This window comes from Bos taurus, chromosome 16 (genome assembly GCF_002263795.3).
Source record: "Bos taurus isolate L1 Dominette 01449 registration number 42190680 breed Hereford chromosome 16, ARS-UCD2.0, whole genome shotgun sequence".
In the NCBI taxonomy this organism is placed as follows: Eukaryota; Metazoa; Chordata; class Mammalia; order Artiodactyla; family Bovidae; genus Bos; species Bos taurus.
In genome coordinates, this window is record NC_037343.1 from 75920420 (window position 1) to 75944367 (window position 23948).

Genomic DNA, 23948 nt, shown 5'->3' on the forward strand with positions numbered 1-23948 from the left:
TTAGCATGATCCCAAGTGAGTTCCAAAAAAACTGGTGCTTCCCTAAGCACAAGAAAATATAGAGGGTGGAGTAAGGTCCAAAAACACATCAATTTTCATAAATCCCTACCCCACGCAGAGCTGGGAAAAGGTAAGTAAAGGCCATGAGAAAGTGTTAGTGACATGGACTCGGTTACTCATTTGGCTGAGAAAGAAATGGTGTTTTTTCAAGAAGTGTTTAATTTAAAAATCAGTGTTTTATATCACTTTGGAGGCCAGTCTAGTACTCTCCCTAAAAAGAAACAAACTCATACAAGTACATTTGTTGTTGTTCAGTCACTCAACCGTGTCCGACTCTTTGGGACCCCATGGACTGCAACACACCAGACTTCCCTGTGCTTCACCATTTCCCGGAGCTTACTCCAACACGTATCCACTGAGGTGGTGATACCATTCAACCGTCTCATCCTCTGGGTTCCCTTCTCTTCTTGCCTTCTGTCTTTCCCAACAGACAAGTACATATCTGGGAATGAATTCAAGAAATTGTTTTGAAACCACTACCAGGAATTCAGGGATTTGGCAAAGTTCTTTGAACTTTGATACTAAGTGACCTCACTTAACTAGCATCACATTGATAGATATCCCCTTAAATTCGGAGTCACACTTGAGGAGCTGCTAAACAACCAAACCACACAACTGGAACATTTGCATGAACCTGCCTTTGAGAATGTCTAACATGCTGTTACTACTCAATGTCATCCTCACCCTGTGGGTTTGCTGTGCTCATGGGCGAGGTAAGTTGAAACAGATCTGAACACTCAGCTTCCCTCTTAAGCGTAGCTTCGTGTTTTACCTACTTTCATGGGTCTTTATATTTTAATAGGTGACTTGTGGAAATTGTCCGCATTGTGTCGTCATGATGAAGAGTAAACTTACAGGGAAATTACCTCATACTCTAAGGAAAAGAAAATACATTATGTTTTCTCTCTCTTCTTTTCCCCTGTATAATGTCAATATTAGAAACACTTCCAAAGAACATAAACATCCTGCGTTTCTCCAGGACCTTTGCACCCTGTTAGTTATAGACTGTCCCAGATCTCTATCACTACTACAAGTGAGATAATTAAGCTAAGAAGAAGAATAAATTCATCAGTGGGATTATTAACAAACATAAAACTACTCACTAATGTACAATAACTATTTTTTTTCTTAAGGAAAAACGTGTGATTTTCCAGAAATAAAACATGGAAGCATATATAATGAAAATAGATATAAAAAAATCTTCCCAGCTGATGTAGGGAAATATTTCTACTACACCTGTGAACACAGCTTTGTGACTCCTTCACAATCACTCTGGACTCGAATAAACTGTACAGAGGAAGGATGGTCCCCAACACCAAAGTGCCTCAGTGAGTAAGCACCCTACTCATTACTGGGATGAATTATCAGTGTGTCCAGTGGGTGGAGAGGCTGTGCCTGAAGGAATTTCAGGGTCTGGACAGTGGAGACCAGAGGAGCCAGCAAAGATGACCTAAGACAGTTATTATGAGAAGATGTCTGTGGAAAGTGACTTTACAAATGAAAAATGTTTTCATTATACAAGTTGGAATTAATGACATGGCATACTAATTTTTTACATGCATGGCCAAATTTTAAGAAGCAATTTTGTTGTACTTGATTTCTCTTCGGAACTTCGCAAAATGTCATACTCTTTCATTGCAAAATGAGTACCAGTCATTTTTTGCCTTTTAGGACAGTGCTTTTTCCCTTGGGTGGAAAATGGTCAATCTACATCTTCAGGACAAACGCACCGAGAAGGTGACATCGTTCACATTGTGTGTGATACTGGCTACAGCCTCCCAAATGGTCAGAGCAACATTACATGTGGAGAAAGAGGCTGGTCCTCCCCTCCTGAATGCCGTCATGTCTGTGAGTAACATGCTGTGCTCTCAGGTCCGGTATTCACTTATATTTTATAGAGAAATAACAATATTAAGTACAGGCAATATTGCTGTTGCTACCATCATCACCTTTTCAGTTCAAGGTTCCAACTCTGCCTAAGTAGAGCTGCAAATATCTGGGTCATCACTAGAAAATCATTTTGTCTACTTACATAAGTTAAATGTAGGTAATAATAGCAAACACTAGCCAAGAACATGGTGAAAAACTATAATTCTCACATTATATAGTTTCTTCAGTGAACGATTTTTATCAGAATCAACAAATCTTGGTAATACATATTGTGCTGCTTTTGAATATACAGCATTTTAATGTGAATCCTAATAGCTTCACATAATGTAACAATGCATCAAAAGAAGCAAGTCAAAATATGGTTCTCTCATGGAACTTTAATGGAGAAGGCAATGGCACCCCACTCCAGTACTCTTGCCTGGCAAATCCCATGGATGGAGGAGCCTGGTAGGCTGCAGTCCATGGGGTCGCACAGAGTCAGACACGACTGAAGCGACTTAGCAGCAACAGAGCCTGGTAGGCTGCAGTCCATGGGGTCACTAAGAGTCAGACACAACTGAGCGACTTCACTTTCTCTTCTCACCTTCATGCCTTGGAAAAGGAAATGGCAACCCACTCCAGTGTTCTTGCCTGGAGAATCCCAGGGACGGGGGAGCCTGGTGGGCTGCCGACTATGGGGTCGCACAGAGTCGGACACGACTGAAGTGACTTAGCAGCAGCAGCATGGAACTTTAAAAGGCAGCCAGTTGACTCTGACAAGGTCCTTCAGCAAGTAAGTGAATGATACATAGGGAGGAAACAAAGGGAAAGAAAACTAGCCTTTTTCAAATTTGTCAAGTTGAATATTTCAGTTACCACACATGGCTTTTACTTGAACTTAGGACAAACCTAGTTATAGTTGTTGAAATAGGCCATTCCAGTTGTTTAATGATCTTTCCTATCACGACGATGCATGTTTTCCATAGCACCAAGCAATTCCCTGAAACTGTCTAACTGGAAATATGATCAGTTCCCACAGGCAGACGCTCAGGCCCCCAAGACTTCTTCCTCCCACCGCCCGCTTCCCAAGTCATCACCAGTCTAGCTTGTCATCTATGCTTTTGTCTACGGGCTATGTATTAGAGGGTCCCACCTCTTCTTCCCATTCAATTAATTTGCTAGAGTGGTTCACAGAACTGAAAGAAACATTTGGTTTCCCAGATTCCCAGCTTAAAGAATATAAAGAACATAACTGAGGAACACTCAGATGGAAGAGATGCACAGGGTGAGGTGTGTAGAAGGCGAGGAACTTCCAGGCCCCTCGTAGTAGCCACTCTTCCAGCACATCCACATGTTCACCAACCAGGAATCTCTCAGAATCCCATCCTTTTTTTCTTATGGAGGTTTTATGGCAGGGGCAATTGATTACGCCATGGGCCATCAGCAGTTGATGCGATCTGCAGCCACTCTTCCCTCCCTGGAGGTCAGGGTTGTGGGATTGAAACTTGTAATCTCATCACAAGGTTGGCCCCCCTGGCAACCAACTCAGGTGTTTTCCATTGTATATATACAGTGGAATACTACACAGCCACAAAAGAGAATGAAGTAGTGCCATCTGTAACAGCATGGATAGCCCCAGAGAATATAATCTTCAGTGAAATGCACTCAACTCAGAAAGTCAAATACTCTGATATCATTTATATATGGAATCTAAAAAATAATATAACTGAATGTATATGCAAAACAGAAACAGACTCCCAGATATAGGAAAAAATTCATAGTTACCAAAAGATGGAAGGAAGTAGGGAGGGGCAAGTTAGAGGTATGGGACTAAGGGGTACTAAGTACCATGTATTATATAGAACAGATATGCCACACGGGTATATGGTATAGCAGAGGGAATTACAGTCTCTGTCTTAAACTACAAGGGAGTATAATCTATAAAAGTACTGCATCACCATGCTATACACCTCAGACTAACACAGTATTGGAAACCAATTGTACCTCAGTTAAAAAAAACCCAATCATTCTGTTTGTTAGTGAGGATTCAACTGGAACTCTCACACATTGCTGGTGGGAATGTAAGATGGTACAATCACTCTGAATATCAGTGTGGCAGTTTCCTATAGATTTAATCATGCATGTATCAGATAGCCCAGCAATTTCACTTTTAAATATACAGCAGGAAATAGGAAATACATGTTTACTCGAAGACTTGAGTTCAGGTGCTCATAAATAGCTCAATTATAACTGCCACAAGCTGGAAGCACTTCAAAAGACAGTCAACAGAGGATAAAATGGATAAACATACTTATGTTTATATAAAGCTACCCTGCTCCACAATGAAAAGGAGTGAGCTAATGATGCAAGACACCACAGAGCAGACGGGGCCCGACATTTGATGCCATAAAGCAGCCAGATGCAAGAGAAGGCATGTTGTATGAATCCATAAACAAAGTTGTAGGAAGACAGCATTCCTCCAGAGGGACAGAAAACATGAGCTTCCAAGCGGAGGAGAGTTGTGGGGGAGGGATGGAGTAGAAATGGAACAGCAGAACTGTAAAGGGAGAAGAAAACTGCCTCTAGTGGGTTGGGTTTGTGACACTTACACATTGTCACATCATTGGCTGACACGTGGATTTTATTGTATGTAATTCAAATCTGAATACAGATGATTTTAACAATTTTTAAAAATCACCTTTATTGGGTGATTATGGGAAATGAATCTAAAAAAGAGTCGATATATGTATAAGAGATTCACTTTGCTTTCCGCCTGAAACTAACACAACACTGCAAATCAACTATACTGCAATAAAAACAATTTCCAGGAAGAGATACATGTATATGTATAACTGAGTCACTTTACTGAACACTGTACTGAACACCTGAGTCACTTTACTGAACAGTTCAGCTGTGCTCTGATATAGAATAAATTTTTTTTTAAATGAGCATTTGCAAACCAAACATATAGGTGTCCAAAAAACTGTAATGTGATTGAATTATTATTAATTGAAGAAAGGAAACAGAAGCAATCTGCTAAACAGAGATTAATAAAATAGAGAATATACAAAATTATTAGAAACAAGAAATTCCAAACAGAAAGAAGAGAACAATTATGAAATACAGACAAAAATAGCACAGAGATTAGAGTGATGTCAGCAAGATAAAGGATAAGATGCTCCTCCTGGTATCCCACCTTCCATAATAAAAATTTAGCATCTATCCACAAAAGTAACTTTACGGCAGATGTAAGGTCCAGGTTCCAGGAGACCATGAAACCCCCAGGGTGCAGTCCAAACACAAGGACAGGCATCTTGTTCCCTTCCAGCGCGGGTGAAAAGTCTAGGCTCATCAAAGGCCCCTGCTGATCAAGGTGAAGAGAGCGTTACTCTTAGGTTTCCTCTGTGGTGTTTTTCTAGACTAAGTCCTGTACTGTGAAAAATGTTTCTGCCTTGCTAGGTTGGTCCTTTCCTGGGCCTGTGCCTAAAGAAAGCAGAACCTTCTTGTGACCTTTTTGTTTGTTAATTTTGCCTGAATGTGAGATCATTTCTGGGTTGCAATCTCAGTGCCCGGTCCTGATACATACAAAGCAAAGTGAAAGCTCCAACAACCAGTGCATCGTAACTCCTTGAATCCCAAGGTCTCAAAACAATCGACTTCTTTTCTACACTCTTCACAACCTCTTGTGTTGGTTTTTATAATTCTGTTCAGGATTTTTAGTTAACAGAGGGAATATGTAACAGAAGAAATAAGCAGAAATGTTCCCTTCTCATTTTGTCCAGACAGAAAGCCTGAAATTCCCTTCACATTATACACATTTGTAATTCCTTGAGTTTTATTTAAGAAGTTGATGTTTCTCTTGGAAAAAAAATGAAAATCAATTTTAAAAATAACTAAAGATTCAATAGCCATTGCAGTATGCTTAATACCTAAGACCAAGAAACTTCCTTTGTTTATGGTAGCAGTCCATCTTTCTAGCATACATTCATTAAGGAAAACATTTTTAAGTACCAGAATACCACGAAGCAGACATGTTTGTTAATGTCTAATGTATGCTTTCACATGGGGTGAAAGGAAGGCCTTAAAATTTGACTCTCAGTTTAACTGATTAAAATTCCTTAAATGAATCATTTCTGTCATCAGAAATCATAAATCTTGATATTACATATTGTGGTATACTTTTATTTGCTTTCTTTCACCTCTGTTTTTCTTTGGTCTCTCAATAAGTCAAATTATGTGTTTAGACCCTCGAGGAAGATGTGGGCCTCCTCCACCAATAGACAATGGAGACACTGTCTCATTCCCATTATCACAGTATCCTCCAGGATCGGCTGTTGAGTACCAGTGCCAGGCCTACTACGTACTTCAGGGAAACAGACACATAGTGTGTCGGAATGGAGAGTGGTCTGAACCACCAAAGTGCTTAGGTAATGCTTTCATCTTCTCATAGGTCCTGGGAAACTCAGTGTAATTCGTATAACATTTTGCTATTTAGAATAGAAATATTATGGACTAACAACAATTCTATTGAATGCGTGACTAACAGATAATAATACATGAGAAAATAAAGTTTGAAAAACTCTTGTTCAAGGAATCATAGCAATGAAAGATTATTTAATATAAACTCAATGTGATATTGACTTCATGACTCCTTCATTATAACACTTAATAAATTAAACGTAGCACCTCATTTTAATATCATTAATTGGAATCTACATAATGGATTTTCAGTAAGTTGGCTTGGAAAAGATTTTGAGAATAAAATCCTGGACCAGTGTAGAAGATTCTACTTGGAAGTCTAAAATCCTGAGGGATATACTTGTATACTACTTAATGTTCTATGTTTCTTTTTAACTTCAGATGCATGTGTAATTTCAGAAGAAATGATGAAACAACATAACATACAGTTAAAATGGAGAGATGATAAAAAACTTTATACTAGAACAGATGACACTATTGAATTTACATGTAAACGTGGATATCGCCCAACGACACCAATTCGTACATTTCGAACAACCTGTCATGAAGGAAAAGTGGTGTATCCTCATTGTGAATGAAACATTGGTTAAATGCAGTCATAAAACTGAACTTTTCATTATTAATCCAATTCTTATTTTATCAAGTAAACCAGAATTTATGTTAAATATTATGTGGATGGTGCAATTATAATCCAGGTGACCAACTAATCACTTCTTAAAAGCACTTCATTAACACTTGGAAAGTCAAAATGTTACATGTCCTATTTATAAAACATCTTTGGGAAGAAATTAGATGCAATCACTTCAGTGCCTCCTTCCATCCATCATTCTAACTTTCTAAAACATTCTCCATAACTTCTGAAGTTTTCTGAGACTTTATTTCATAAAAAATGCTTATCTCCATCCTCATAATATCATTTCACAAACACGTGAAAACCTGTGTGTCATACCTACATTAGTCATTAGATCTAGTTTATTAGATTAGTAATTAGATTTCATTTCTTTTTATGACTATGTAATATTCCACTGTGTTTTTGTACCACATCTTCTTTATCCATTTATCCGTTGATACACATCTAGGCTGCTTCCATGTCTGGCCTATTGTAAATAGTGTTCCAATGAACACTGGAGTACATGTGTCATTTTAAGTTATAAATTTTTAAATCCCTGGTTTTCTCAGGGATATCCCAGCAGTGGAATTGCTGGGTCATATGGTAGTTCTATTTTTACCTTTTAAAGGACCCTCCATAGTGTTCTCCACAAGGATGTATCAATTTACATTCCTAACAATAGAGCAAGAGGGTTCCCTTTTCTCCACACCCTCTCCAGCATTTATTGTCTGTAGATTTTTTATGATAGCCACTCTGACTGGTGTGAGGTGATAACTCATGGCAGTTTTGATTTGCATTTCTCTAATAATTAGTGATGTTTAGATCTTTTCATGTGCCTCTTTCATGTATGTCTTCTTTGAAGAAAGGTCTATTTCGGTCTTCTGCCCATTTTTTGATTGGGTTGTTTGTTGTTTTGCTATTGAGTTGCATGAACTATTTGTATATTTTGGAGATGAATCCTTTGTCAGTTGCTTGAGTCTGTCATGCAGAGTGAAGTAAGTCATAAAGAGAAAAAAAATCATATACTAATGCATATAGGTGGAATCTAGGAAAAATGATACAGATGAACCTCGTTGCAGGGCAGGAATAGAGACACAGTTGTGAACAAACATGTGTACACAGTGGGGGAAGAGGAAGGTAGATGAAATCGGGAGATTAGGATTGACATACACACACTACCAAGGGTAAAACAGGCAGCTGGTGGGAACCCGCTGTAGCACAGGAAGCTCCAGCCGGTGCTCCGTGACAACTGAGATGGGTGGGATGACGCGGGTTGGGGGGAGGGAGGGGATATATGTAAACATATGGTGGTTTCACTTTGTTGTACAGCAGAAATCAACACAACACTGTAAAGCAATTGTATTCCAATGAACAAATCAGTTGATTAGAAACATTTCAAATTTCTACAAAAATATGAACACTGAAAGATGAAAATAAATATAAATAAAGCAAAAATATTTTAAGGTAATACTTTGTTACTCTTTTGTTTAAATATCTATTACTATACATTGTTATAAAATTTTTTTTTGTGGTAAGAAATTTTAAGATCTACTGTCTACAGCTTTAAAATATATTATTTTAACACATTATTAGCTGTGCTTACCTGCTGTATGTTACATCCCAACGACTTTTTTTTTTTTCCCCACAACTGAAAGTTTTTACTTTTTCTTCACCCGTTTTGCCCAACTCCCTATTCTACCTCCAGACTCTGGCAACCACTAATCAACCCTTGGTATCCTTAAGCTCAGTTTTTGGTTGGTTTGTTTATTTGTTTTTATGGGTTTGTTTTTTATTTTACATGTAAGTAAGATCATATGTTCTTTGTCTTTCTCTGACATTTCATTTAGCGTAATGCCCTCAAGGTCCATCCATGTTTTCACAAATGGAAAAATTTCATCTTTTTAAGGCTGGATAATATTTCTCTGAATACATATACCACATTCTCTTTATCCATTCTGCCATCTATGAATACTTGGGTTGCTTCCATATCTTTGCTACTGTAAATAATGTAGTGGACACTGGGCGCATGTATCTTTTTGAATTAGTATTTTCATTTTCTTTGTATAAGTGGAATTGCTGGATCATATAGTAGTTCCATTTTTAATTATTTGAGGAACTTCCATACTGTTTACCAAACTGGCTGAACCAGTTTGTGTGTGTGCTAAGTTGCTTCAGTCGTGTTGGACTCCTTATGACTCCACAGACGGCCGCCCGCCAGGCTTCTCTGTCCATGGGATTTTCCAGGTAAGAATACTAGAGTGGGTTGCCACATCTTCCTCCAGGGGATCTTCCTGACTCAGGGATCAAACCCACAACTCCTGCACTGACAGGCAGGTTCTTTACCACTAGCGCCACCTGGGAAGTCCAACCAGCAAACCAGTTTGCACTCTACCGAAAGTGCTTGAGGTTTCTCTTGTCATACCCCTGATGCTAAGTCGCTTCAGTCGTGTCCAACTCTGTGCGACTCCATACACGGCAGCCCACCAGGCTCCCCTGTCCCTGGGATTCTCCAGGCAAGAACCCTGGAGTGGGTTGCCATTTCCTTCTCCAATGCATGCATGCATGCTAAGTTGCTTCAGTCGTGTCTGACTCTGTGCGACCCCATGGACAGGAGCCCACCAGGCTCCTCTGTCTACGGGATTCTCCAGGCAAGAATACCAGAATGGGTTGCCATTTCCTTCTCCATCATACCCCTGCTGGCACTTGGTAACTTTGTCTTTTTAACAACAGCCTTTCTGGCAGGTGTAAGGTGACATCTCACTATGGTTTTGATCTCTTCATCTGGCTTGTGATTTGTAGTCTTTAATGTCCTTTGTAATAAGCTGATAATCTAGTGAGAAAGCCATTTTAGTAAATTAATCAAACCCAAGGAGGGGAAAATGGGAACCTCTGATTGATAGCCAGTCGGTCAGAAGTACATGTGACAACCTAGACCCTGACTGGCATCCTGAGTTGGAGGAGGTTGTAGGAACCTCCAGTTTGTAGCGGTTGGTCAGAAGCACAGGTAACAAACTGAGTGTTTGAAGTATAGGGTGATCTTATGGGAATGAGCCCTTTACCTGTGGAATCTGATTTTATCTCTGGATAGTGTCACAATTAAATTGATTTCTTGGACACCCTGCTGGCATCTGGGAACTGCTTACTGGTGTTAGAAAGGCTTCACACAGATACACAAGCACAGTGGAATGGGGTCCAGGAAGTCTTTTAGTGGGTATCCTTGTCCGTCTTGATGATAGACAAAAAAACTTTCAGCTTTTCATCATTAAATATTAGTTGTGCCATGTACGGCCATTCCCTGTACACCCACTTTATTGATAGCATTAACATAAATGGATGTGGAATTTTGTTAAATGCTTTTGCTACAACTATTGCAATGATCTTATGATTTTTATCCTTCATTGTGTTAATGAGTTATATCACAGTGGTTAGTGAATATTGAACCATTTCCACATCCTTGGAATAAAAGCTACCTGAGCATCAGCAGCAGATCACAGCCTATGATCCTTTAATGTGTTGATAAATTCAGTTTGCTAATATTTTACTGAAAATTGTTATATTTATATTCACCAGGGATATTGGCCTGCAATTTTCTTTTCTTGTGGTGTCATTATCTGATCTTATTATCAGAGTAATGTTGGCCTCTTAAAATGAGTTCAGAAGAGTTTCCTTCTGTCAAATTGTGATTTATAAAAATGTGTGTATAATTTGACATTCAGATGACCAAACTCTATTTCTCATACACTTAGTCTTCCTACAAGGTTTGTGCTTCACAGTTCTAAACACTAGCATAACATAAATGGATGTGGAATTTTGTTAAATGCTTTTTGTGCATCTACTGCAAGGATCATATGATTTTTACTAAGTGCTGAGAGTAATAAATGTGTATATTGCTATGTTAACGAGGTGACTTTGGGAAAGCCCCTAAAACTGGAGCTGGCTGCCAGTTTTGGCTGGCAGAGCCAAATTTATGATCAGAGGATCAGAACATTCAGTCTTATCTCCTAACCTCCAGGTAAGACTGCACTGACTAAGGTTATTAAGAAGTAAATGGAAACCCACTCCAGTACTCTTGCCTGGAAAATCCCATGGTCAGAGAAGCCTGGTGGGCCACAGTTCATGGGGTTGCAAAAGAGCTGGACACAACTGAGTGCCTGAGCACATTAAGAAGTAGGAAAGCTGTGGGGCCTAACTTATTTTACATATATAAAGTTTGTAGGAGCAAAGGAGAAAAAGCAAGACTGTTTTATAATTGTCCTAATAGTTCAGAATGCCAGGCACAAATAAAATTCATTAAAAATTTCTTTAGTCTGTAGGCAACTATTTATGATTTTAAAAAGAACTCAACAAAGTGGTTATAGAGGGAACATTTATCAACATAATAAGAACATCCAAATTGGAAAAGATGGAGTAAAACTGTCACTATTTGTAGTGCAGTGTGGGACACCTAATTCTCCACCGCTGTGTAACAAATTAGACCGATTGTAACCACTTAGAACAATAGACATTTATTACCTGACAGGTCCAGTGGGTCAGGAGTCTAGGGGCTAAGCTGATGGCTCTGGCTCAAGATTTCCCCTGGGGCTGAGGTCAAAGTTCATGGCAGTGAGGTCTCCAGACACTGTCCTGGAGCAAGCTTCTCCTCCGAGCTCACTTCTGGGCCCGAGTTCTCCCCACATGGCCTCTCTCCACAGGGCTGCCCGGTGATGGGCAGCTGGCTACTCCCAGGAAAAAATAAGAAGAAAGAGTGAGAAGACAGGCAGAATTTAAGCTGCAGGCTTTTATAACCTAGTCTAGGAAGAGATACCATGTCACTTCTGCCATTGTGAATCCCTAAGTCTACACCACCCAAAGACATAGATTATTTTCCTTCTTGAATGAAAAGAGGAATGGCTAAGACTTTTTAGACACATTTTGAAAACCACCATGGATTCTTTAGTTCTAGAAGAAGCATTCTATTGTTCATGGGGATGTACAGCCTCCAGACTCAGAAAATACATCTACTCCAGAGAGGACAATACCACCTCGTCCATCATAGAAAGAGTTTAAAGTAAACCACAGGCCACAAGTAGGTGGTTGGTTCCTAGCCTGTTAAAAAGAGTTGAAACAAACATTGCAGTGACTTGAGCTTAAGAGGGCTTATATTTGCAATGTTAATGTGATGAATAACATTGCAGTATGAAATAATAAACATAAATTTAGTGTATTAGAAAGTTATCATCATTCACATTAATGTTTTGCTTAAAAATTATAGTGTTCTCATTGAGAATCAATCCTAAGGGATTCAAAAATACCTTTATAAACATTTTTGAGTAAGTATTGTCCAGGTGGCACTAGTGGTAAAGAATCCGCCTGCCAAAGCAGGCAACACAGGTTAGATCCCTGGGTCAGGAAAATCCCCTGGAGAAGGAAATGGCAACACACTCCAGTATTCTCACCTGGACAATCCCATGGACAGAGGAGCCTGGCGGGCTCTGGTCCATAGGGTCACAAAGAGTCGGACACGACTGAAGCGACTTAGCATAGAGTGTTCTCATTGTGAATCAGTCCTAAGGGATTCAAAAACACCTCTATAAAATTTTTTGGGTAAGTGTTGTTAAGCTAACAGGGTTCAACATCAGGTCAAATTGGGTGTCAGTGAATACAATTTCCTATCTCACTTTCCTCATTTTGGTTTTCCATTCAGGGAGTTTTTTTTCATGTATTCTGTGTGGCTGTACGCACATCCACAGGTTATTTTTTAGTCTCCTCATGTCTTTAGAGGAAGCGCGAGCAGCAGGGACAGCAAAAGAAGCCGAACCGCCAGTGTCCCTCCTGGCCTCGCCACTCCCAGCTGGCTGGACGCCGGCCTTGCTCTTCTGTGAATCGCGAATAACGGTCTCTTCTCCAAGGGTGGAAGGGAAGGTGGAGATAAACACGTGCAGGGCTTAACACAACCCCTGGCAGAGAGTAACATGTAGGCTACAATCATTACTATCAGATATATACAATTTAAATGAAAACCGAGAAGTTATCTGTTGAGGGCCATGCCCGTAAAGACCACCGCTTATGAATTACTGGGAATCTCGGGTTTTGTTTGTTTACCTGGTTTTGCTCCCAGAATCCCGAGGTAAGAACCAGCAGGTAAATTACTGAGCCACTGCACCGACACCACGCACTGACATCAGCACGTTCGCACTAACTGTACATTTAATTTCCATTTTCCTCATTTTCTCCCTTTTGGGCCCAGGAAGTGGCGGAGGGATCCCGGGCGAGTACATTGATCTCCCTCAAAGTACTGTGAGGGAATGACTATGCCGGCAACCACCAAGACAGCTGCATTTACGGTGGAAGAGCTGTGACTCTCTTCACTTCAACCAAAGTGAAGTCGCTCAGTCGTGTCCAATTCTTTGCGACTCCATGGACTGTACCCTACAGGCTCCTCCGTCCGTGGGATTTTTCAGGCAAGAGTACTGGAGTGGGTTGCCATTTCCTTCTCCAGGAGATCTTCCCCACCCAGGGATTGAACCCCCGTCTCTCGCGTAGTAGGCAGATGCTTTACCATCAACCAATCGGTTCACCAGACATCCTGGAATGTGAAGTCAAGTAGGCCTTAGGAAGCATCACTACTAACAAAGCTAGTGGAAGTGATGGAATTCCAGTTGAGCTATTCCAAATCCTGAAAGATGATGCTGTGAAAGTGCTGCACTCAATATGCCGGCAAATTTGGAAAACTCAGCAGTGGCCACAGGACTGGAAAAGGTCAGTTTTCATCCCAATCGCAAAGAAAGGCAATGCCAAAGAATGCTCAAACTACCGCACAATTGCACTCATCTCACATGCTAGTAAAGTAATGCTCAAAATTCTCCAAGCCAGGCTTCAGCAATATTTGAACCATGAACTTCCTGATGTTCAAGCTGGTTTTAGAAAAGGCAGAGGAACCAGAGGTCAAATTGCCAACATCCACTGGATCATGGAAAAAGCAAGAGAGTTCCAGAAAAACATCTATTTCTGCTTTATCGACTATGCCAAAGCCTTTGACTGCGTGGATCACAATAAACTGTAGAAAATTCTGAAAGAGATGGGAATACCAGACCACCTGACCTGCCTCTTGAGAAATTTGTATGCAGGCCAGGAAGCAACAGTTAGAACTGGACATGGAACAACAGACTGGTTCCAAATAGGAAAAGGAGTACGTCAAGGCTGTATATTGTCACTCTGTTTATTTAACTTATATTCAGAATACATCATGAGAAACGCTGGACTGGAAGAAACACAAGCTGGAATCAAGATTGCCGGGAGAAATATCAATAACCTCAGATATGCAGATGACACCACCCTTATGGCAGACAGTGAAGAGGAACTCAAAAGCCTCTTGATGAAAGTGAAAGTGGAGAGTGAAAAAGTTGGCTTAAAGCTCAACATTCAGAAAACGAAGATCATGGCATCTGGTCCCATCACTTCATGGCAAATAGATGGGGAAACAGTGGAAACAGTGTCAGACTTTATTTTTGGGGGGCTCCAAAATCACTACAGATGGTGACTGCAGCCATGAAATTAAAAGACGCTTACTCCTTGGAAGGAAAGTTATGACCAACCTAGATAGCATATTCAAAAGCAGAGACATTACTTTGCCAACAAAGGTTCATCTAGTCAAGGCTATGGTTTTTCCAGTGGTCATGTATGGATGTGAGAGTTGGACTGTGAAGAAGGCTGAGCATCGAAGAATTGATGCTTTTGAAGTGTGGTGTTGGAGAAGACTCTTGAGAGTCCCTTGGACTGCAAGGAGATCCAACCAGTCCATTCTGAAGGAGATCAGCCCTGGGATTTCTTTGGAAGGAATGATGCTAAAGCTGGAACTCCAGTACTTTGGCCACCTCATGCGAAGAGTTGACTCATTGGAAAAGACTCTGATGCTGGGAGGGATTGGGGGCAGGAGGAGAAGGGGACGACAGAGGATGAGATGGCTGGATGGCATCACTGACTTGATGGACGTGGGTCTGAGTGAACTCCGGGAGTTGGTGATGGACAGGGAGGCCTGGCGTGCTGCGATTCATGGGGTCGCAAAGAGTGGGACACGACTGAGCGACTGATCTGATCTGAACCTGTTCACAAAACCGAAAAGCGAATTCCGAACCTAAGCCCCGGCCCTCAGAGGCCGCGGAGACCCCGCTGCCCTCGCTGCCTCCTCAAGGAAAGCGACGCGCCAAGTTTAAATAAGGCGCCGTCTCCTCATTGGCTGGCGCTGCTGCTGGTTGATTGGCTTCGCGCGAAGGTGGGCGGTACCGGGCGTGCCCATTGGTGGAGGCGGGAATTTTAAACTGGGCGATGCCCCTGCGCCATTAGCTCCTCCTTGCAGTTTGAGAGTCTCTTGGCCTGGCTATCTTCCTGGGACTCGGCGATTCGAGAAGGGGCGAATTCTCTCTAGATCCCCGCAGCTCCTCGAGGGGACGCGGTGCGCCTTCCTTCGGAGGCCGCTCGGAGCATCCCGGCGGACCCGGAGGCCTCGGTGGCGACCTGGCACCCAGGTGGGGGGCGGGGCGCTGCTGCTGGGAGAGAAGCCCGCCAGAGCCAAGGCCGCGGGCGGGGCAGAGAGGTCCCAGGGCAAAGAAGGCGGCGTCCCGGCCCGCCCTGTCCCTCAGCCACTTCACGGAGCACTTGAGCATCCTGTTTGCACGTGTGCTCTTCTTCTGGATTAGTCAATTAAACTTTCAGCTCCCTGGTGGCTTCGACAGTAAAGTGAAGTGAAAGTCGCTGAGTCCTGATCGACTCTTTGCGACCCCATGGACTCTCCAGGCCAGAATACTGGAGTGGGTAGCCTTTCCCTTCTCCAGGGGATCTTCCCAACCCAGGGATCGAACCCAGGTCTCCCACATTGCAGGCAGATTCTTTACCAGCTGAGCCACCAGGGAAGCTCAAGAATGCTGGAGCCTTTCCCTTCTCCAGGGGGTCTCCTGCATTGCAGGATGATTCTTTACCAACTGAGCTATCAGGGAAGGTCCAGACAGTAAAGAATCTGCCTGCAAGGCTAGAGACAGGAGTTCCATCCTTGGCGGGAAGGTGGGAAGGAGCAATCTCTGGAGGTGGGAAAGATCCTCTAGGGAAGTAAATGGCAGCCCACTCCAGTATTCTTGCCTGAAGAATCCCATGGACAGAAGAGCCTGGCTGGCTACAGTCCATGAGGTCACAGAGTTGGGACACAACTGAGTGACTAGCACTTTTACTTAAGGAAGAAAAGAATAGTACTACATTTTGTCATGCCTTAAAAAAGGAAATAGACAAACTAAAACACCTTTGCAGCCCCCAAATATACATCTAAGTAATGTTTATAATTCAAATCTGCTAAATTACGTGTCCCCAATCTTTTGAAAGATTTTCATTTTAATGAGAAAGTCATAACTGAAACTTCCTTTGACTCCATAGATAATGGCCAAATTAAAGAGAAAAGTTAACTCATTCTTACCCCAAACTATTCTTCAGCTTTGAACATCATACAAAGTCAAGGACATTTTCTAAGTCCAGATTTTTTTTTTTTTTTGGTGGGGGAGGAGGTGTGTGTGAATAATAGCTGTGCAGCTACTAATCAGAATTAGTGGAGAGTCTTTCACAAGACATATTTGTAAAAAAATATTCAAAGACTGTGTTTGGAATCAAAATGTGTGCATGAGATTCACTGGACAATTGTAAGTCCCGATTCTTTCATAAATGATAATTACAGGCTAAATTAGGATCTAGAATCAGGGTAAATTAATCCAGTTCTATCTCCAAGTCAATGTGTAAAAGATACCATGGCATGTGTATATGTATATCTCAGCAAATATGTAAATTGTCACCATCATCAAATGGAAGTTCTTTGATTTGAACTCACAATCTTCTCAAGATGAGACAATGAAGTTTTACCTTGATTCCTGAATTTCAGGGTTCAAAATCTCCAAAAGCTACTTTTGGAAAACTCAAATAAACAGTACCAGAACTAAAGTTTCTGCAGTTCAGGATATCTCCAATCATGGCCGTAATAAACAACTTAAGTGCTGGCTGCATGAAATGACCTAAGATACAGGACTCTGACAGTGCCTGAGACAAAATATTCAACTATGAGCCATCACCGTCATTTTTCATATTGTTGAATTCCTTTCTTCCTCTTCCAACCTCTTTTTCGTCTTGCTTTTCTTGTCTGTGTTCTTGGCTCCAGGCACCACCATGCAGTTCGTTCAGAGGCCCCGTTCCTGGTGCGTCGTGTCCACTGCAGGGTCAGCCCAGGGGCGCTCCCGCCAGGAGGCTGTCTGCCTTCCAGGTGACTCAACTTTCCCTCCCCTGTACTGGACCCAGAACGTCCTGAGAGAAGAAAATCAGTGTTTTATAAAAATTCAAATTGCATTTCAAAATTTAATTTTAACAAATCATATTCTTTAAGGGCTTACCTTTTTAATTTATAAAGCCAGGGAAGCAGAGAGACCAGATAGGAGGCTGTCTCCTTAGTCTGAGTTGTGTGTGTGTGTGTGTGTGTGTGAGATGTGCTCACTCTTGTCTGACTCTTTGCCATACCATGGACTGTAGACCACCAGACTCCTTTGTCTGTGGAATTTTCCAGGGAACCATGGTTGCCATTTCCTCCTCTAGGGGATCTTCCCGACTCAGGGATGGAACCCGAGTCTCTTGAGTCTCCTGTATTGGCAGTCAAATCCTTTGCCAGTGAACACCTGGGAAACCCTAGTCTGGATTAGAGGTGACCACGTTTGACTTTGTTTGACCACAGCAGTGGAGGGTGTGAAGAGTGGTTAGACTTGAGATGCAGTTTGCAGGTGTATCTCGAGTATGTTAGTCACTCAGTTGTAACAGACTCTTTGTGGCCACATGGACTGTAGCCTGCCAGGCTCCTCTGTCCATGAAATTCTTCAGGAAAGAATACTGGAGTTGGTAGCCTTTCCCTTCTCCATGGGAATTCCCGACCCAGGGATTGAACCCAGGTCTCCTGCATTGGCAGGCAGATTCTTTACCACTGAGCCACCAGGGAATCCCAGAATAAAGATTACACTATATTAAAGAAAAACTATGAATGTATTATTTCCAATATACTTCTGTGTTGGGTGAGTTTATTACTGGTGAAGTTAGGTGAATTTCAAATTCACTATCTTGTTACCTGTAATTAACCCAAAATTTCAGTAGATGCCATGATGACACTAGAGTGACATTATTAATTTAGTTTTAAATATATACATACATAATGTTACAACCTATGATTTTTGCAAATAAAACCCATACTTTTACATTCTTCGAAATTTTTATCTATGCATTCCTAATTGAGGTCAAGTGGGCCTTAGGAAGCATCACTATGAACAAGGCTAGTGGAGGTGATGGAATTCCAGTTGAGCTATTTCAAATCCTGAAAGATGATGCTGTTAAAGTTCTGCCCTCAATATGCCAGCAAATTTGGAAAACACAGCACTAGCCACAGGACTGGAAAAGGTCAGTTTTCATCCTAATCCCAAAGAAAGGCAATGCCAAAGAATGCTCAAACTACTGCACAGTTGCACTCATCTCACACACTAGCAAAGTAAAGCTCAAAATTCCCCAGGCCAAGCTTCAACAGTACATGAACCATGAAATTCCAGATGTTCAAGCTGGATTTAGAAAAGGCAGAGAACCAGAGATCAAATTGCCAACATCCACTGGATCATGGAAAAAGCAAGAGAGTTCCAGAAAAACATCTATTTCTGCCTTTTTTACTAACCAAATCTTTTGGCTGTGTGGATCACAACAAACTGTGGAAAATTCTTCAAGAGATGGGAATACCAGACCACCTTATCTGCCTCTTGAGAAATCTGTATGCAGGTCAAGAAGCAACAGTTAGAACCGAACATGGAACAACGGACTGATTAAAAATTGGGAAAGGAGTACGTCAAGGCTGTATATTGTCACCCTGCTTATTTAACTTATATGCAGAGTACATCATGTGAAATGCTGGGCTGGATGAAGCACAGCTGGAATCAAGATTGCTGGGAGGAATATCAAGAACCTCAGATATGCAGATGACACCACCCTTATGGCAGAAATTGAAGAGGAACTAAAGAGCCTCTCAATGAGAGTGAAAGAAGAGAGTGAAAAAGCTGGCTTAAAACTCAACATTCAAAAAACAAAGATCATGGCATCTGGTCCCATCACTTCACGGCAAATAGATGGGGAAACAATGGAAACAGTGACAGACTTTATTTTTGGGGGCTCCAAAATCACTGCAGATGGTGACTGCAGCCATGGAATTAAAAGACGCTTACTCCTTAGAAGAAAAGCTATGACCAACATAGACAGCATATTAAAAAGCAGAGACATTATTATTTTGCCAACAAAGATCCGTCTAGTCAAAGCTATGGTTTTTCCAGTAGTAATGTTTGGATGTGAGAGATGGACCATAAAGGAACATGTATGGCAAAATCAATACAATATTGTAAAGTAATTCAGTTCAGTTCAGTTCAGTCACTCAGTCGTGTCCCACTCAATGCGACACCATGAATCGCAGCACACCAGGCCTCCCTGTCCATCACCAACTCCCAGAGTTCACTCAGACCCACGTCCATCAAGTCAGTGATGCCATCCAGCCATCTCATCCTCTGTCATCCCCTTCTCCTCCTGCCCCCAATCCCTCCCAGCATCAGAGTCTTTTCCAATGAGTCAACTCTTCGCATGAGGTGGCCAAAGTACTGGAGTTTCAGCTTTATCATCATTCCTTCCAAAGAAATCCCAGGGCTGATCTCCTTCAGAATGGACTGGTTGGATCTCCTTGCAGTCCAAGGGACTCTCAAGAGTCTTCTCCAACACCACAGTTCAAAAGCATCAATTCTTCGGTGCTCAGCCTTCTTCACAGTCCAACTCTCACATCCATACATGACCACTGGAAAAACCATAGCCTTGACTAGATGAACCTTTGTTGGCAAAGTAATGTCTCTGCTTTTGAATATGCTATCTAGGTTGGTCATAACTTTCCTTCCAAGGAGTAAGCGTCTTTTAATTTCATGGCTGCAGTCACCATCTGCAGTGATTTTGGAGCCCAAAAAAATAAAGTCTGACACTGTTTCCCCATCTATTTGCCATGAAGTGATGAGACCGGATGCCATGATCTTCGTTTTCTGAATGTTGAGCTTTAAGCCAACTTTTTCACTCTCCACTTTCACTTTCATCAAGAGGTTTTGAGTTCCTCTTCACTTTCTGCCATAAGGGTGGTGTCATCTGCATATCTGAGGTTATTGGTATTTCTCCCGGCAATCTTGATTCCAGCTTGTGTTTCTTCCAGTCCAGCGTTTCTCATGATGTACTCTGCATAGAAGTTAAATAAGCAGGGTGACAATATACAGCCTTGATGTACTCCTTTTCCTATTTGGAACCAGTCTGTTGTTCCATGTCCAGTTCTAACTGTTGCTTCCTGACCTACATACAAATTTCTCAAGAGGCAGGTCAGGTGGTCTGGTATTCCGATCTCTTTCAGAATTTTCCACAGTTTATTGTGATCCACACAGTCAAAGGCTTTGGCATAGTCAATAAAGCAGAAATAGATGTTTTTCTGGAACTCTCTTGCTTTTTCCATGATCCAGCAGATGTTGGCAATTTGATCTCTGGTTCCTCTGCCTTTTCTAAAACCAGCTTGAACATCAGAAAGTTCACGGTTCAAATATTGCTGAAGCCTGGCTTGGAGAATTTTGAGCATTACTTTACTAGCATGTGAGATGAGTGCAATTGTGCGGTAGTTTGAGCATTCTTTGGCATTGCCTTTCTTTGCGATTGGGATGAAAACTGACCTTTTCCAGTCCTGTGGCCACTGCTGAGTTTTCCAAATTTGCTGGCATATTGAGTGCAGCACTTTCACAGCATCATCTTTCAGGATTTGGAATAGCTCAACTGGAATTCCATCACCTCCACTACAGCTTTGTTCGTAGTGATGCTTTCTAAGGCCCACTTGACTTCACATTCCAGGATGTCTGGCTCTAGGTCAGTGATCACACCATCCTGATTATCTGGGTCATGAAGATCTTTTTTGTACAGTTCTTCTGTGTATTCTTGCCATCTCTTCTTAATATCTTCTGTTTCTGTTAGGTCCATACCATTTCTGTCCTTTATCGAGCCCATCTTTGCATGAAATGTTCCCTTGGTATCTCTAATTTTCTTGAAGTAATTAGCCTCTAATTAAAATAAATTTTTAAAAAAATCCTAAAATCACACACACCAAAAAAGAAAGCTGAGTACCGAAGAATTGATGCTTTTGAACTGTGGTGTTGGAGAAGACTCTTGAGAGTCCATTGGACTGCAAGGAGATCCAACCAGTCCATCCTAAAGGAAATTAGTCCTGAATATTCATTGGAGGAACTGATGCTGAAGCTGAAACACCAATACTTTGATCACCTGATGAGAAGAACTGACTATTGGAAAAGACCCTTATGCTGGGAAAGATCGAAGGCAGGAGGAGAAGGGGACGACAGAGGATGAGATGGTTGTATGGCATCACCAACTCGATGGAAATGAGTTTGAGCAAACTCTGGGGTTTGGTGATGGACAGGGAAATCTGACATGCTACAGTCCGTGGGGTCGCAGAGTCCAACATGATTGCGCAACAGAACTGAACTGAATACAGTTTATTATCCATACTGTTTTTTGACTTTATGCTTGAAAGCAAGAAACTGACATTGTGCATTCTGTACTGAAAATTATTGAATTTTTCTCAGTAGGCAAGTGATTTGTTTTGAAGTTTTATTGTCTGTATAACATCCAATTTTTGTTTATAACAATTAAAGACTAATACATTTAAAAATCTTTACTGATTAAGAAAATACTGCCTTTTGGGTAGCTTGTTGCTAGTAGCTAGGCTTGCTAACAGGCTTTATTTTAATTTTTATATTGTTCACTCAGTCAAGAAAGAATGATAATCTACTGTAGTTCTGCTTTCAATGAAGAGGGAGAACTCCGATGAAAGTACTTTACTTATGACTTCTTAATCAGAGGTAAAAATAGTGCAGATAAGTATTTATTTACAATTTTTATTTGATCATATATGTATTTGTTGCTATGTGTAAAATATTTTGGCCTACGTAAAGGAAGAAAGAAATAGTCCAAAAACTTGCTTATTTCTAGGAATACTTATGGGGACCTACCTAAAATAGTGCTTCTTCATCTCGCATAAAGTATGGACCCTTTTTTTCCCTCCAATTTTTCAAAAGCCTACTTCAGAAACAAGTCTTAGAGGGTAGAGTTTTATTCTATGAATAACATTCTACCATTGCTACAGATAACTTTTATATTTGGTATACTTGTGGTTTATTTTCAATTACCCGAATGAGGAAGCATAAGAGACATGGGTTTGAGCCCTGGATGGGAGAGATCCTCTGGAGGAGGGTATGGCAACCCACTCCAGTATTCTTGCCTGGAAAATACCATGGATAGATTCTGTAGTCTATGGTGTCGCAAAGAGTTGGACATGACTGAAGCCACTCAGCACCCACACACACGAACCTAAATGAGAACAAAACAGAATTTGATCTAACATTTGCCTTTCCTTTGCCAAAGCATCATTAAGCTTCAACCTGCCGAGCATCGTAGGCGTATTAGAAACAGGCTCTTCCTGTTGTCAGTAGTCGTGACTGATCCTTATTGAGGTACGTTCAAAGAATAGTCCAGTGACTTTTATGTTTATGTTCAGTTCAGTCAGTTCAAGTTCAGGCACCCAGTCATGTCCGACTCTTTGCGACCCTATGGACTGCAGCACGCCAGGCCTCCCTGTCCATCACCAACTCCTGGAGTTCACCCAAACTCATGTCCATCGAGTCGGTGATGCCATCCAGCCATCTCATCCTCTGTCGTCCCCTTCTCCTCCTGCCCCCAATTCCCCCCAGCATCAGGGTCTTTTCCAATGAGTCAACTCTTCTTATGAGGTGGCCAAAGTTAGCAATGTTATTAAAGACATAGGTTACTCAGTGTCTCCCCCTACTGTTACTTTCTCTGAGACTCTCTCTGCTCCATGGCCACTTTCCTACAAGCCCTCTCAATGCCACGTGTGTCCTCTCTGCTCTAAAGTAGGTGATGACCTCCTGGACAGGCAGCAGCCCTCTGCTTCCCTCACATGCAGGCGGCTTTTGAGTGAAAACCCACCGTGATTCGTAGCCTTGCTGTCAGCATGCAGATGTTCGCTCTTCAACAACCTCCATCCTCCACATTTCGAGATGCTCTTTCTTTCAGGGTTTGAGGTACACAATATTTGCCTTGCCCAAGACTCAGAATGTACACCTAAAATTTCTACATTTCTTTGTAAATTTCAAGTCAAAAAATAATCTGCAAAACTGCTGAGTAGAATTAAGGATATATTTGCTTTATTTTTTAGAGGGGCACACACAAATACCATTTACTTTTCAATGTGTCAAAAAAGGACAGGCGGATAGATGAATGAAGACATGATTTTATAAGTATAATAAAATGTTGATGGTAGAATCTAGTGGGGAATGTTATGTTTGAAACTGTTCAAATTAAAAAATAATCAAAATAAGCAGAGGCCATCTTTATACCTTAATTGGAAGTCACTTAGATGTACAGGAAGAGTAGAATGGGTAGGTAATCCATGTCACATTAGCAAAGTGGAAAACTACTCAGGGAAGGAGTTATTCACTATAGCCCCAGACCAGGGTGAATCTCACAAGCACAGTGTTAAATGAAAGAAGCCAGATATTAAAAAAAATACTCTGGGATTTCAAAATGTAGGATAAAACCGGGCTTCTCAGGTGGTGCAATTGATTAAGAATCTGCCTGCTCAACACAGGAGACACAAGAGTTGAGGGTGCGATCCTTGGGTTGGGAAGATTCCCTGGAGCAGGAAATGGCAACCCGATTCCAATATTCTTGCCTGGAAAATCCCCTGGACAGATGGGCCTGGCAGGCTACAGTCCATGGAGTTGCAAAGAGTCAGACATGACTGAGCACGTAT

The 23948-nt window shown here is 41.4% G+C and overlaps 1 protein-coding gene and 1 long non-coding RNA gene across 2 annotated transcripts; both read left to right on the forward strand.

Annotated features, from left to right (window-relative positions):
- The first annotated feature begins 653 nt into the window (after window positions 1-653).
- Window positions 654-8486, forward strand: LOC519737 (complement factor H-related protein 2). Its single transcript, XM_002694268.6, has 5 exons — window positions 654-773; window positions 1194-1388; window positions 1732-1908; window positions 6174-6356; window positions 6790-8486. The coding sequence occupies exons 1-5, from the start codon at window positions 689-691 to the stop codon at window positions 6984-6986; spliced, it is 837 nt and encodes a 278-aa protein (XP_002694314.1). The 5' UTR covers window positions 654-688; the 3' UTR covers window positions 6987-8486.
- Window positions 8487-15241: 6755 nt separating this feature from the next.
- LOC132342508 (uncharacterized) lies at window positions 15242-23584 on the forward strand. Its single transcript, XR_009490932.1, has 3 exons — window positions 15242-15522; window positions 21887-21978; window positions 23048-23584. It is a non-coding gene; the product is annotated as an uncharacterized lncRNA (long non-coding RNA).
- The last annotated feature ends 364 nt before the right edge of the window (window positions 23585-23948 follow it).